Genomic DNA, 16,809 nt, shown 5'->3' with positions numbered 1-16,809 from the left:
AAGCTTGTGATTTCACATAAACCTGTTGGACTACAACCTGGTATCGTGTGACTTCTGACATTGTCCCCCCCAGTCCAACACCGGCACTTCCACATCACGAAGACAGTATAGACAACATCCACCGCTCTGCCTTCATCAATCTTCTTTGTCACTTCAAAAAACTCAATCAAGTTAGTGAGGCACAATTTCCCATAACCATGAGACAGTAGGAACTGCAGATGCTGGATAATCTGAGATAACAAGGTGTAGAACTAGATGAACACAGTAGGCCCAGCAGCATCAGAGGAGCAGGGAGGCTGACGGAAGGATCTAGGACCGAAATGTTAGCCTTCTTGCTCCTCTGATGCTGCTTGGCCTACTGTGTTCATCCAGCTCTAAAGCTTGTTTTCCCAAGACAAGGTTGACTATCTGTGATCAGTCCTTGCATCCCCAAATTTATATAAATCCTGTCCCTCAGAATCCCCTCTAACAATTTATCCACCACTGACAATAAGGCTCACCAGTCTATAGTTCCCTGACTTTTCCTTAGTCTTTCTTAAATAATGGCTCCACATTAGCCAACCTCCAGTCTTCCAGCTCCTCAGCTGTGGTTATCATCTGAAAAAAAATTACAGTCTTACTTTTTGAGGAACTGATGTTCAATCATTTTTGAAAATTTAATGTTTGAATTTAGCAAATTAACCAATTTGCTTTTAAGGATACAAGAAATAAGAGATGGAGTAGGTATTCTGCCTTGTCAAGCCTGCTCCATTATTCAAAAGGAATAGAAATGGGAGTTGAATAAGGCCAGATCAGCTCACAGAGCTCACTCTATATTATCCTTTCTTAATCTTGGGCTTCAACTGCACTTTCCCACCTCCTCCCATTTCCCATGATTTCTGTCAATGGAATTCTAAAGATTCACAACACGTTGAGTGAAGAAATTTCTCCTCAGCTCAGTCTAACTGAGGTTTTATTGCTTGTGTTAGATTTCTCAGCCAGTGAATCAGTGGATGGAATTTTCCCACCGCCTGAATGATGAAGTGAGAAAATTTGGGAAATCACTTGAGAAGTTCAATGAGGAGTTTCTCAGCATTGAGACCAAAGGTTTCCATGTTCCAACCAAGTGCTGATTCGTGAGGTGAGATTCTTGCTTGTGAGCAACAAGAGGCTTATTTGCATGCATCAGCATCATTAACATCTTAGTATTAGTTAATCTTGCCTCACTAATGTTCAGGTTCCCACGATGATATTCCCTGTTGTCTGGCAACAGCAGCTCAAAGTTTGTTCTTCTGGACCAACATCTTGGACACCTGGCACCATCATCTTAGGCATGCTCATGAATACTGACTAGGCACACTGTCCATCATGGATACTGACATCAACACATACCAGCCTCACCGCATCATCATGGCACCTCTCAAATCCACGTACAATACAGTTCCACTTCAAAGCCGCACTTTGGAATGATGTGGTGGTGCCAGTGTTGGACTGGCATGGACAAGGTCAGAAATCACATGATACCAGGTTATAGACGAACAGGTTTAGTTGAAAACACAAGCTTTGGAGCTTCACGCCTTCTTCAGGTGTGTGTGAGAGAGATGGCATCAGACACTGGATTTATAAGGTCAAAGGGTCACACCATTGATGATGATGTTCTAAACAAACCTAAGATGCTGTTCAATCTTTAATCAGGTAGAAGGTTTAATTGACTAAAATGTAAATGTAAATCTCCAATTCCTTACAAGCCCCTGTCCTGAGAGAACTAAAGGTTTTATCAGTATAAAGAACAAGTGACAGTTTAGGTCAGACAATGCATGTTAAATGTGAGATCTTGTTTAGAATCTGTTTGTGTTTTAGTTTGGAATCAGACTGGTTTTATTTCTAAACTAGGAATTTACAAAACACCACATTGACTGATTTTCTATAAGTTGTGTGCTTATTAAACAAAATAGGATGTATTTTCAAATATAAATTTAACCCATAGATTCACATGTGTGCGTGTACCAGTTCTTTTCATTGAAGTGCTACTGTACTAGTCACTGAATGCAGGGATGGGTACCACCCATCTTATGGTTTCAACCAGGGAGCAGCTTTAGCACTCACTCACCTTCTGGTTACTTCGATGCTCACAACATCCTTGCCTTGGCTTGCAATTTTGTTTCTCCCCCCAAAGCCAGAGTTTAGAAGCTCGTAGTACTTCTACCTTAACATGTTTTTTAATACAGACACAAAATGAGGCAGCTGGTTCCAACTGTCAGCAGTGATCAGTCAAAAGGAGCGGACATGTTACTGTGTGATAAACAGGAGCAAAAACAGAAGTTGCTGGAAATGCATTTCGGCTCTGGTGACACTTCCTCGGAACTGTTCTGAGGAAGGGTCACTGGAGCTGAAATGTTAACTCTGTTTTTTGCTTCACAGCTGCTGCCAGACCTGCTGAGCTTTTCTAACTCCAGATTTACGACATCCACAGTTCTTTTGGTTTTTACATTACTGTGCGATGCTAGTCTTACACCTGCACCATGTGCCAGCCAAATACGTGGCAGACGCACTGCATTTACATGAACAGGATGACCACATTTCAAAGCCAAAGGGGAGTTATCATCAGTTGAGTTCACGGACATATCCTGCCATCAAGTGGACGTGAACCATAAACCTCTGATATCAGTTTTAGGGGCTTTGCTACGGTCAGTCATCTATTCAAGGTGTTTACAGTCAGGGAGTTTAACCCTGTACAGCCTTGGGAGTAAGCCCTGTGCATCCAGTCCCTGGGAGACATTAGAAGTCAGTCAGCGAGTTGTACAGATATTAGTCAGTGTCTTTATCATTCATTGTTCAGATCTGCCTGGCTAAGACACTTAAAGAAGTGGTCCACATTCAGCCCAAGAGTTCCATCCACTAAATGTCAATGCGGTTTAGGGTTTTTATTGGGGACATTGCTATACAAGTTAGGCTGGAGAATTCTGTTGTGTGGATTGGAAGTAGCATGCTAGGGCAGCAACTTAATATGTGAGGAAGGAAGATGATAGAGCATTGAAGAGAAAGAGGTAATGCGCCATTGTCTGTCAGGATTGCCATGCTGGCTTCCACGGGCAGATATGCATTACTTTATCTAGCGTATTGACCCTGGATACCAGAGGCCGGAGCTGTAATGTAGAGAGATGAAGCTTGGCTAGAGAGGTTGGGTCCAAGGATATGGAAGTCTCAGTATCACAACAGCGCTTTTTATTCTCCTGACAATTTTCAAAAAACAATCATTCATGGGATGGATGCTATTTATATATATGCAATTATGGAAACTGGTCAACAATAAAGTCCTGTTCATCAGTCACATTTGATTTTGAATCATATTAACAATTATTTTAGTAAGATTCACTTGATATGATTTTTTTTGTCATGTGTCATGCTATCTCCTTCTAAATAAAATGAAAGAAGCAAACAACATAGTCAGCCTTTCTTACCTATTGGGCTTTATGATGTTCATAATGTGGAGGGCCAGCTCAAGCAATTTTTACAATTCTACTTATATTCTCTAGAAGGATCCTGAGTTCCTGTGAAGATTTTATTGATTTCTTGCCATCAATCCAGCAGAATCCCTTAGGAAATATGAGAATCGTTCAGGGCGATTTCAAAGCCCATGTATTTTAAAGATTAGGATGTTTTGGTGAGATTTGTAGTCAAGGGTGTCAACAACTGGTGCTCTATAGAATCTATTCAATACCAAACAACCCTTTGATAATGTAACCAAATGGAAAGTTTTTACTGCTCTTCTCAATCTAAGTTTATTGTTCACGCATTTTTTTTCCATTTTATTTGTTTGTGATACTTGAAATGATCAATTTTTAAAAAAATGTCGCCATTATTTTTTGAACCATGTTCCCCCAATCCATGAAGTGGATTTGAGTGAGTATAGAGCATGAAGGGGATTTACCAGGATAGGTTTGACACATGGATAAAAATGATACCTGATGAACCGAGAGTACTGTATTTTAAGATTAACTTTTGAATGTAATACCATGGTCTCATATAACATAGCTATGCTTGGAAACAAAATTGTCTAAAATTGATGACTTGTTTGAATGCTTTGTGGCTACTTTTACATTTCACATTTGAACTTTCGAATAGATAAGGTTTTCATGTTTTGTAGCATACTGCAGAAGCGATGAAACCTTTGTCCGTCTGTTCTCAAAGACAAATGCTGTCCAGAGTGGGGATTCCCTTTGCTAAGAGTTCCTGCTTTCCCTGTTTATTTGAATGAATATGCTGAGGCTAACGTGATCAGTGAAATTAAGGGTATCATATACACATCACTATCCTGTGTTCAGGCTAGATAAGTGCCCCAGACCACTGAAAATGGAGTTTTTTTTTGATAATTTCTTCATAGGCAGTTTTCACAGGAGGTAAAAGGGATATAAATAAGGTACCCTGGGCAATGTACATTAGTAAACAGAATGAGGGAAGGATTGAGGAAAATAAAGCTATGAAGTTAGCAAGTGAAATTGTGTGCAAGAATATTGTGTGCCGTTTTTGTCTCCTTTCTTGAGGAAGGATGCTCTTGCTCTCCAGGGAGTGCGGCGAAGATTTACCAGGCTGATTCTGGGGGGATGGTGAGACTGACTAGGTTAGGATTATTTTTGCTGGAGTTCAGATGAATGAGGGAGGGAGCATCTCATACTTAAAAGAAAAATTCTGACAGGACTAGACAGGATATACGCAGGGAGGATATTCCCAGTGGTAGGTGTGTCCCAGAACCAGGGGTGACAGTGTGAGGATTCAGGTAGACCAGTTAGGATGGAGATGCAGAGACATTTCTTCATCCAAAGAGTAGTGAGCCTATGCAAGTCAGTAACATAGGAAGTAGTTGATGTCAAAACATTAAATGTATTCAAGAAGTGGCTAGACATATCACTTGGGGCAAATGGGATCAAAGGTTTATGGGGAGAGAGCAGGATGAGACAATTGAGTTAGGCGATCAGCCATGATTGTGATGAATGGGGAACAGACTTAAAGGGCAGAATGGCCTCCTCCTGCTCCTATCACTGCATTCTTTCATGGAAGTATTAATCAACTAAATATAACCAGAGAAAATAACAGATAAAATCAACTTTGAGTGTAAGCTAGACAGCAATAGAAAAACAGGTACTAAGAGCTACTTTAACAATGTAAAATGGAAGGGACGCTGCAGTGAACATAAGCCCCATAATGAATTATGGCTTCTGGATTACGAGTAATGGGCATCCAGGAATGAATACTTCACATCACTTTTCACTGTATAAGATATTATTAGTATTCCCAAAACAATAAATAAATAAGCAGCAAAAGTAGGGAGGTAGTATATACAATAACTATTGTTAGAGGAAAGATATTCAGGAAATTAACAGGCTGAAAGACCAAGGCGGCCACTGGACCTGATAGGATGTAACTTAAGATATTAACGGAAGTGATTGTAGATGCACTGGTAGCAATTTTCCAAAAATCCATGGATTCTGAAAAAGTTCCAAAGGATTGGCAGTTTTCCAATCTAACATCCGGTTAACTATAGGATGATTAGTTTAACGTCTGTCTTTGGAAAAATTGTATACTTTATGATAAAAGGTACAATAGAGCTCTTAGAAATACATAATATAATCAAGCAGGATTCATGTAAAGGAAATGGTGCCTGGCAAATTTATTAGAATCTTTGAGGATGTAAACAGCAGGATAGATAAAAGAGAATGAGTAAACGTTCAAATTTCTGAACAGCTTCTGATGAGGTGCTATGGATAAGGCATCTTAAGACCCCATTGAGTTGGGGGTATTTTATTCGTATGGATAGAATATTGACTAATAAACAGAATACAGAAAGTTGGAATAAAGAGGGCTGTTTATGGGAAAGTCTGGGACCAGAGGGCATTTTCTCCAGGTAAGGGGTTAGCCACTTAAGACAGAGACAATGAGAAATTTATTTTCTTGAGGTTAATAAATTTTGTGAAATTTTTTACTGGAGAGTCTGTTGAGGCTGTGGCATTGAGTATGTTCAGAGCTGAGATTGACAGATTTTTAATAAAGGGTTATGAGAAAAAGGCAATAGAATTAAGGATCATTGATCAGACATGATCTCATTGAGTGGTGGAGGAGACTCAATGGGTGAATGGCCTACTTGTGTTCCTGTGTCTTATTGTCTAAATCAGAAACAAAGACCAGCTTACTCAAACAGTATAATAACCTCAACTTTTATTAATGTTCATTAAAAATTTTAATAAATAGGTACTAGGTTAAATACAATTGGCAAAAAAACTCCAAAAGTCGGCATCTAGTCAGTACTAAAGCAAAAATATAAACAAATGTAAAATCATTTAAATAACAAAGATAAACTGAAGATAATTTAATGCAGTTCAAAATTTGGAATACTAAATAAATCTTACAGGTATGCTTCACGAAAATAAACGTCCACTTAGGTGAATCTGTACCATTATCCAAAACTTCACTTTGTAATGAAAAACAGGTGTAAAAATTTGAGGCAGCCATATTATATGACATTAGGACCACAGTCCTGGAATATCTAACTGGATAACATGAATAAGAGATTTTATTTTAACGTGAAAACCATCACTTTTTAAATCAGTAACTGATTTCACTTATTTTATTCCGGTGGAACCTCCATGGTGTAAGGAAGTCAAAGCAAAATATACTTGATCAAAATATAAAGTTGCTATTTAATAGTTACTGTATATAGTTATGAATTACACTCAAGAAATCAATACTGATTTCTTAGTAGCTATGTTAAAACATTGTTAAATCCAGCCTGAGAAGCTCATTTGCATTTATTAAACATGTTATTAGCCCATTTTACGATAGGTATGCCTCAAGAGAATATCAAGATGGTAAAATCTCAGTTTATATTGTATGGTCAAGTATGAGACGACACATCAATGACAGTTATTAATAAGAGGAGACAATTTTGGGAATGGTAGCAAAAATACTAGTCACAGTTACTGAGAACAAACATATTAAAAAATAGCTTGTATATAAAACTGAAATCCTAATTCAATACAAAAATATCTTTGCGGAATAAAAAAATCTTCATTATGACTGACAGTATAGTACAGATATTTACAGCATAAAATAGGCATTACATAAGAATGAATAAATCTCAGTGCCACATTTTATTGGGTCTGTTTGAGAGTGTGTATCGGAAAATATAAAAATAATAACACCATATTTAGATTCAATAATTCAGTAAACTTTAATTCACATTGTTTATAAAGGAGTATTCTTTTTTCCTATTTGCTTCATATATCATCTTGTAGCTTTACTGTAGCAGGAAAAAAACTTTTATGGTTCACTTCTCATTATATTGTTATGGTAGATTTGATCCTGTGAAATATATGTAAGCTCACGATAATAATTATGTACATATGTAAATATATGCTCAATGAAGATGTTAAGAAAATCTATTTGAAAATTGGTCAATTGCAGTCTCCAATTTAAATGTTGTGCAGTCATTTGAAAATGAGAAAGGGCCTAAATGTAGCTGCTGTTCTGTCACACATCACAGAACAAAAATATGGTTGGGCAAGCTCTTTTGTTTTAATAAGCAGTGTAATGCAGAAGTTAAAACCTACTTTAAGCACAGGCTAGATGTTATTTGAACAATTGGAAAAATGCTGATATTTTAATAACACTAAAATGTTAAACAAGCTGACAAATGTGTATAGAACATTGAAGTGTCATGGAATTATCACAATTCACTCCAATGACTAGAAATGTAATAAAAAAATTTGCCTTGAACTTAGATTGCTTCATTTCAAAATTCTGCAAAGTGTGATGAAACCAATATTGTAAAAGATTCAGCTTGCAACTTCAGATACGCTCTTTTGGTGAGAACTGTAGCTCCATTTGTGAAACATTCAACTGGCTTGCGTAAAGGATACTCCTTAAAACAAACTTCTAAAACCAGGAAGAAAAAAATAGTCAGAATTTTTAATTACAACATGTGATCAAATAATTTCAAATTTTGTAGAACTTTGTATGAACCTGTGTTTGGGACTAGTGAATTTTATATATTAGAAAATAACACACTATTTGGCCTTAAATATATGCTGCATCATTCCAAATCCATAAATGCATCCCCTCCCCACTTCATTTCTCCATCCAAAGGTATGTTATTTCATTAAAAATAAATGCATTCATATAATATAGGATTAGCTGGGAAGGGTGGCATTTATTGCCCATTCCTAATCGCCCTTGAGAAGGTGGTGTTGAATTGCCTTCTTTAGCCACTGTAGGCTACATGGGGTAATACATTCTCAGTGGTTGGGGAGTTCAAAATCTTGACTTAGTGATGGCAAAGAAATGGCAATATAGCTCCAAATCAGAATGGTGTGCGATTTGGATGGGAACTTGAAGATGCTGGTGTTCCCATGTATATCTCTGCTGCCTTCTCGGAGTGGCAATTAAAGCAATCCATACATATATTTAACTGTATCATATTTTTGGAGTTCTTTTCTTCAGCCTATCTTTCTAGTTATCCTTGTTCTGTATGTTAATAATGCTGGGCCAGGAGGCAGACACCCATGACACTGTTGAGCTACTAAGATTTAAAAGGTCCTGAGAATTACTTTGAACATTTCTGAAAATGCATCCTGTAGACACAATGAATGCTGGGAAAGAAAAGGGCTAATTAAATGTGAAGCCTAATAAAAACTAATTCCATACCAGGTGCGGAAAATATACCTGCATGGGTACAGATCTGGAGATCATTTCTTTAGGGATATTAGAACCTTTGTAATTTTTCTTTTTTAAAAATTACTTTTGGTTGAAAATGTGAGCAGTAGTTTGTTAAAAAAAGAGCAGACAAACTGATATTTGTTTTTAAGACACGGCCTGTAAGTTAAATGCACAATGATTCTTGCTTAAAGAACATTATAGACATTTTGGATCTAGAGATGCATTGAATTCAAGTGTTGGCAGATGTTTGGATACTGATAGGGTCATCACAGGACAGTGCCCAACACTCTAACAAAATGAATATCGAAAAAGCACAGAAGCAGAAACCAAACTTGGCACTGTTTTTTTTGTCAAAAGGTTGTGAACGTTACAGGATGGAGATTTGATTGCATCCTGGTTATCTTCTCGTTAGTGACTTATGGCAAGTTCAGAGAATAGAATCTCAGTTATAAGAATTGAATAAATATTCCTTGGAGCCAATGGAAACTATTTACGTTGACTTGTGCCTTCAGAAATCAAGCAAGATATAATCCCAAATGCCTGTAAAACTATGCATCGTGGTAACTGTTCAAGTGTTCTAGCCAGTTACATCTCTTATTTATTCTTTCAATTTATCCCTTAGCTGTGTCTGTCTATGTGAGAGTGCTGGCTATAATCAAAAAAGACTGTATAAATTACAGACACTCATTAGATTACCTTGTTATTTAACTTTACTCAGCTAAAGCTACTGTATTAATAATAAATTAATTCTTTCTTTCAAGCTACAAACATTTGGTAACTTGTAATAGTAATTCAAAACATATGGTTTGAAACCATTGAGGCAATTTGATGGCCATTAAATGCTTTAATTTTACTGTGTTCCAAAGACAGGGATGGGTGCAAGGGGGAACTGGAGTTGAGAGGTGAGAGGTGGGGGTTATTTAATTAGGCTGTTGCTCTGTGTGTCATAACAGAGGACATAAAGGCATTATGCCTTATTTGTACCACAGCTTTGTTATCAAAAACCAGAAAGCCAGACAGTAAATGAATAAACCGAGATAACAAGGTGTAGAGCTGGATGAATACAGCAGGCCAAGCAGCATCAGAGGAGCAGGAAAGCTGACGTTTCGGGTCTGGACCCTTCTTCAGAAATGGGGGAGGGAAACAGGATTGTGAAATAGAGTGGGGGGGACACGGATGGAAGATGGATAAAGGGGCAGATAGGTGGAGAGGAGATGGACAGGTCGAGGAGGCAGGGATGAGGCTGGTAGTTAGGAGGTGAGGGTGGGGGTGGGGGTTGAGGTGGGAGGAGCAGATAGGTGGGGGAAAAGATGGACAGGTCAGGGAGGTGGGGATGAGCTGGGCTGGTTTTAGAATGAGGTCATATGGGGAGACTTTGAAGCTTGGAAGTCCACATTGATACCATTGGGTTGCAGGGTTCCCAAGTGAAATATGAGATGCTGTTCCTGCAATCTTCGAGTGGCATCGTTGTGGCACTGGAGGTTTCTGGGAGATGTTGTTTTGGTGGTCAGGGGTGGGGTCATGATCAAAGCAACAATAGGTGGTGGTGTTAGGGAGGTGGTGTTGGACAGCTGGCGCCTGACCTCAGCAATGTAGAGGTTCTCACATATCACCCACCAACCTCCAGATTCAAAGCATCATCCTCCACCACTTCCGCCACCTGCAATCTGACCCCACTACTAAGGACATTATTGCCTCCCCATTCTTATCTGCCTTGTGGAGGTACCACTCTCTCCGCAATCTTCCCCCTCACCTTCATCCCAGGCACCAAGAAAACCTTCCACATTAAACAGATGTTCACCTGCACATCTGCTAATGCGGTATACCGTACCTGCTGTTCCCATTGTGGCCTCCTCTGCATCAGGAAAACCAAGCAGAGGCTTGGAGACTGCTTTGTGGAACACCTACGCTCAGTTCACAACAAACGACTGCACGACCCAGTCACGAACCACTTCAGCTCTCCCTCCCAATCCTTGGAGGACATGTCCATCCTGAGCCCAGTTTGTCCCCGCCTCCCTAACCTGTCCTTCCTTTCCCCCACCTATGCACTCCTCCCACCTCAAACCCCAACACCACCTCCTACCTACCAGCCTTATCCCCGCCTCCTTGACCTGTCCGTCTTCCCTTGACTGACCACTACCCATCCTAACTCCCACGTGCACTCTCTTTCACTGGCTCCATCCCTGCGTCCTCGACTTGTCCGTCTCCCATCCACCTATCTGCTCCTTTATCCATCTTCCATCTGCCTCCCTCCGCTCTATTTATTTCAGAATCCCCTTCCCCCTCCCCCATTTCTGAAGGGGGGTCCGGACTCAAAACATGAGCTTTCCTGCTCCTCTGATGCTGCTTGGCGTGCTGTGTTCCTCCAGCTCCACACCTTATCTCAGATTCCCCAGCATCTGCAGTTCCTTCTATTTCTGAATAAATGAGTAATCTGTGTTTCATTGAATTTGAGGTCATTAGGAAGAACAAGAGGGGTCTTTTGCAAATGTGATTTTGTGTAAAAATTCTTTATCTTGCCTGCTCTGAAGAATCCTTCTGTAAAATTGGAAGATGCATCACTGACAGATGATGATGTTTAGAAAATTACATTTATAATGCTATAATAGAATATAGCTAGATAGAATTGGGGCATTTAAGCCCCTGAAATGAGGGAAGTGATTTTCATTTAGCTGGTTTAGACAGTGCCATCAGATGAAAAGTTAATTCGTCAAGATACAAAGATTCTAGGAGGAATGAATAGCATCTCAACAGGATATAGACCCCAGTGTTCTCACTGAGGTTAATGAGTAGAGTCTGATGATGACACTTTGCTTGTGAGGAATATGTGCTCTCTGATCAAAATGTGTGCAAAACTTGCAAGCATAATACCATACTATTAATGTGTAAAAGAGTAAACAAAACATTAAATTGCAATGAGATATTTTGATTAACTAGCACGTCTCATATACCACGAGACTGTTAGATTTTATTCAGAGTTTATAAACTACTCACTTGTCATTTAACAGTCAGTCAAATGGTCTGATGCTTTTTTAGGCGAGCCCATATCGTGTGAATGTGAAACAGGGCTCACTGATGTTCTGAGTGGAGATAAGGAGCTGATTGTAGTAGAAAGGCCGTGCCGACGCATCTCTTGAATTGCACGCTCTCTGTGGAAAGAACAATTTGACAGACAAAAAGATCCCTTATTTCTGAACATGTCTTCTGGAAACTAGTGACTTCAGTAACTTCATTTTGTGAAACCCACAGTACATGCTAAGCAAATAATTACTATAATACAAAGTAACATTCTGTCAAAATGGTAATGTGTGGATGTGAGTTTGCTCGCTGAGCTGGGAGGTTCGTTTTCAGACGTTTCGTCACCATTCTAGGTAACATCATCAGTGAGCCTCCGACGAAGCGCTGGTGTTATGTCCCGCTTTCTATTTATCTGGTTAGGTTTCCTTGGGTTGGTGATGTCATTTCCTGTGTTGGTGATGTCATTTCCTGTTCTTTTTCTCAGGGGATGGTAGATTGGCTCCAAATCAATGTGTTTGTTGATGGAGTTCCGGTTGGAATGCCATGTTTCTAGGAATTCTCATGCGTGTCTCTGTTTGGCTTGTCCTAGGATGGATGTATTGTCCCAATCAAAGTGGTGTCCTTCCTCATCTGTATGTAAGGATACGAGTAATAGTGGGTCATGTCGTTTTGTGGCCAGTTGATGTTCATGTATCCTGGTGGCTAGCTTTCTGCCTGTTTGTCCAATGTAGTGTTTGTCACAGTTCTTGCAAGATATTTTGTAGATAACGTTCGTTTTATTTGTTGTCTGTATAAAACGACACAAAACAACATGACCCACTATCACTCGTATCCTCACATACAGATAAGGAAGGACACCACTTTGATTGGGACAACACATCCATCCTAGGACAAGCCAAACAGAGACATGCACGAGAATTCCTAGAAGCATGGCATTCCAACCGGAACTCCATCAACAAACACATTGGCTCCAAATCAATCTACCATCCCCTGAGAAAAAGAACAGGAAATGACATCACCGACACAGGAAATGACATCACCAACCCAAGGAAACCTAACCATATAAATAGAAAGCGGGACATAACACCAGCGCTTCATTGGAGGCTCATTGATGATGTTACCTAGAATGGTGACGAAACGTCTGAAAACGAACCTTCCAGCTCAGCGAGCAAACTCACATCCAGAACCTCAACCTGAGCTACAAATCTTCTCAAAACTCGAAGGTAATGTGTAGCTTTTGGAAACACAGAATCCCTACAGTGAGCAAGCATTTGGCCAGTCAAGCCCACAATGACCAATGACGTGTATCCCAACCTGACCCACCTCCCTACCTTATCACTGTAACCCTGCATTTCCTGTGGTTAATCCACCTAACTTGCACATCCCTGGACACTATGGGCAATTTAGCATGGCCAATCCACCTAACATGCACATCTCTGGACTGTGGGAGGAAACCCAGGCAGACACAGGGAGAACATGCACACTTCACACAGACAGTCATCTGAGGATGGAATTGAACCTGGGTCCCTAGTGCCTGTGAGGCAGCAGTGCTAACCACTGAGCCACCGTGCTATGGTGGCAATTTTTCTCAGCTACACAAACCGATGATGGATCATTAAAGTACGATACAACAGTGAAAACACAATAATCTGTTCTCTAAAAGTTAACACATTTTAAAATCCTCAAGTGGTTCGATGTAATCATTAAATCATTTGTATTATAGCATTACCTTTCAAAACGTTCTGTTGTTAGCTGACGTTTGATAAGGTCAAGCTCCGCTTGAAGTTGTGAAGACTTAGCACGAAGCTGAGCTATTTCTCTATTCTGGCTTGATCTGAGAGTAATTATTAGTTACATGAGATATAAGTTATATATCAAAACGTTACAAACAAATCATCAAATAGAGGAACAATTTCAGATTCAGTCGTCCTGATTTTTCATGAGTTATGACTATACTCAGGCATAATAGAAGTGCACTTGCGTAACTGCATTAGAAGCAATTCATCAGACCTTCGTCATTCTGTCATTTTCAGGATTTACTACTGAAAGCACTACATACCTGATCTTATACATACAATTGCACAGAAATTACAACACAGCCACAAGCTCTTCAGCCCAGCCTTTCATTGCTTTTGTCTTCTGCGCAAACAGTCATTTTAACCTCATTTGCCCATCCTGCACAGAAGGTAGCAGTTACGGTTCAGTGGTAACATTCTGCCATCCAAGCCAGAAGATGGTGGGCTCAAGCCCTACTAAGAACTGACACAAAGCCTACATACATAGAACACTCTGGTACAGCTCCTAGGGAGCGCTGCACTATGTAGTGCCAACTTCTAGTTGGTTCATTAATCAGAGTTTCTATCAGTCTTCAGGTGAACGTCACGTACATCATGGTAGATGCGTATGAGTGCTCTCTCAGGACCCTGATCACCAATTATCCCAGCAAATCTCTGCAGTGGACCTTGAATTCACAACCTACTTACTCAGAGGAGAACAGTATCAACCCAAATCAGTGATACCATGGTGAAAAACAATCTTAAGGCTGTGAAATGTCTCTACTTAATCAATACTTAAGTTTGATATGATCAGTTAAATTACATCAGTTCAAAATGCTGGAGGTTTTAGAAAATATATAAGTAGATAAATCTCTGGGATCTGACCTACTGTATCCCAGGATGCTATGGGAAGTTAGGGAGGAAATTACTGGGCTCCTTGCAGAAATATTTCTATCATCTATAACTATGGGTAATGTTGTGCCTTTGTTCAAGAAAGGATGTAAGGAGAAGCCTGGGATCAAGATTTAAGTCCAACTTCAGTGGTAGGTAAGTTGTTGGAGGTGATTCTGAAAGATAGAATTAAATGCATTTGAAGAGGCAAGGAAAGATGAAGGGAAGTCAGCATCGTTTTATGCGAGGGAAATTGTATCTCACAAACTTGATTGAGCTTTTTGAGGAAGTAAATAAGATTATTATTGAGGGTAGAGTCCTACCACATTGTTTACTTGGACTTTAGTAAAGCTTTTGACAAGGCTCTACCTGGTAGACTAATTAGTAAAGTTAGGTCCCGTGGGATTCAGGGTGAGCTTGCCAAATGAATTCAAAATTGGCTTAGCAGCAGGAGACAGAGTTGTGGTGGAGAGTTGTTCTTCACGCTGGAGAAGGTTAGCAGCGGTGTTTCATGGGGATCAGTGCTGGTTTGTCATTTATATAATTGATTTAGATGAAGATACAAACGGCATGGTCAGTTAGTTTGTGAATGACACCAAAATTGGTAGTACAGTGGACAGTGAACGAAGTTATCTTTGTAATCTCAACAGATCTTGATCAACTGGGTCAATGGACCAAGGAATGGCAGAAGGTGTTTAATTTGGATAAATACGAGGTATTGCATTTTGGTAAAACAAACAAGGACAGGACTTATACACTTAAAAATAGGGGCTTGGGGAATGTTTTAGAACAGAAAGACATAGCGGTTTAGGTACATAGTTCTTTGAAATTTGTGTTATAGTTAGACAGGGTGGTTAAGAAGGCATTTAGCAAGCTTTCCTTCATTGCTCAGGCCATTCAGTACAAGAGTTGGATGTCATTTTGAGGTTGTATAGGATGCTGTGAGGCCTCTTCTGGAGTACTGTGTCCAGTTCTGGATGCCCAGAATAGAAGATCTACCAGGATGTTGCTGGGAATGGAGGATTTAAGTTAAAAGGAGAGGCTGGGATTTTTTAGACTAAAGCATAGGAGTTTGCGGGGGTTGAGGATGGGGGTGACCTTATAGAAGCTTATAAAATCATGAAGTGTGTAGATAAGGTGAATGGCTTTTCCCAAGGATAAGAGATTTCAAGTCTAGGGGCCATATTTCAAAGGTTAGAGGAGAAAGATTTAAAACAGACATGAGAGGCAATTTTGTTTACACAGAGAGCGATTCATGTGTGGAATGAACTTCCACGAGAAGTAGTGGATGTGGGTACAGTTACATTTAAAAGATATTTGGATAAATACATGAATAATAAATGTTTGGAAGGATATGGGCCAAGCACAGGCAGGTCAGACTAGTTTAATTTGAGATTATGCTTGGAATGGATTAGTTGGACTAAAGGGTCTGTTTCTGGGCTGTTTGACTCTATGACATAAAAGACCAAGATTGGAAAATCAGTTGGTCAAAGTTCCAACATTGCAGAGGCCAGAAATCTAGGTCAATTGCCCTAGTATTGCTACAAGAATGGTGAAAAATTGAGGTTCATACCTTCAGCCTCACTCAAAGCTTCCAAACCCTGGGTCACAAATAAAATACATGTTGAGTATGTTTAAATTGGATAATTAGTAAATGTACACTTTGCTCAGAACAATTTCGACCACTATTTGGCTCAATTTCTCTAACATTTACTATTCCCCAGAGAAATTGTATGTAATTCAATTCATACAGTGCAAGTGAAACCATAATATATGTTGAAGTGTTTCTGGCAGATCAAATTGGGCAGGATATTAATTCACAGTTTTGTTTTTAGATGTTATCTATTCCCAGAATATAAATTTAAAAACTTCTACTAAAAATGCAGATATCTAAATCAGTTGAAGACTCATTTATTTCTATTTAATACTTCTCATTTATTTTAAAAAGCCTAAAGTGATGTATTTCAACAGTCTAACTTGTCCTCCAGCAAAGTTCTCTGTACATAACACTAAAACAAAAAGGAATCTTCCTGACAGTGTATGCAGACGTGACTAAGTTACAATTTCTGTACAATTTTATGTATAAGGAGGTCTGGTGTATTGTGCTTCAGGAGTAAATTGTGAAACTGATGGAATAAGCAAATTCTATACAGGTGGGGTAGGGTAGTAAAGAAAAGAGCACACTTGAACGGAAAACTCTGTGTAGTACTCACATTAAAGAAAGAATTAATGCTATTGAATTGAGATTAACTGCTCATTGCCTTATCACCCTATTGACAAAAAATTCAGACTGATAGTTCACAGAAACAGACCCTTTGGTCCGACTTGTCCGTGCCAACCAGTTATGAGAGTACATAGAATAGAACAGCACAGCACAGGAACGGGCTCTTCGGCCCGTGCTGTTGTGTAGGAAACTAGCCCCTCACATCTCCATTGA

General features: G+C 39.4%; 1 protein-coding gene across 1 annotated transcript in view; it reads right to left on the bottom strand.

The window, feature by feature from the left end:
• Nucleotides 1-6,175: 6,175 nt before the first annotated feature.
• cep135 (centrosomal protein 135) overlaps nt 6,176-16,809 on the bottom strand; it is a 149,480-nt gene continuing 138,846 nt past the window's right edge. The window contains exons 24-26 of the mRNA XM_048545685.2: nt 13,436-13,540; nt 11,683-11,837; nt 6,176-7,908 (exon numbers count right to left, since the gene is read on the bottom strand). Coding sequence (XP_048401642.2) covers nt 11,690-11,837; nt 13,436-13,540 — 253 coding nt within the window. The 3' untranslated portion in view covers nt 6,176-7,908; nt 11,683-11,689. The remainder of the gene's footprint in view (nt 7,909-11,682; nt 11,838-13,435; nt 13,541-16,809) is intronic.

Source organism: Stegostoma tigrinum, chromosome 1, assembly GCF_030684315.1.
Source record: "Stegostoma tigrinum isolate sSteTig4 chromosome 1, sSteTig4.hap1, whole genome shotgun sequence".
NCBI lineage: Eukaryota > Metazoa > Chordata > Chondrichthyes > Orectolobiformes > Stegostomatidae > Stegostoma > Stegostoma tigrinum.
Note: the sequence above shows the minus strand (reverse complement) of the source record. Positions and strands in the feature narration are given on the sequence as shown.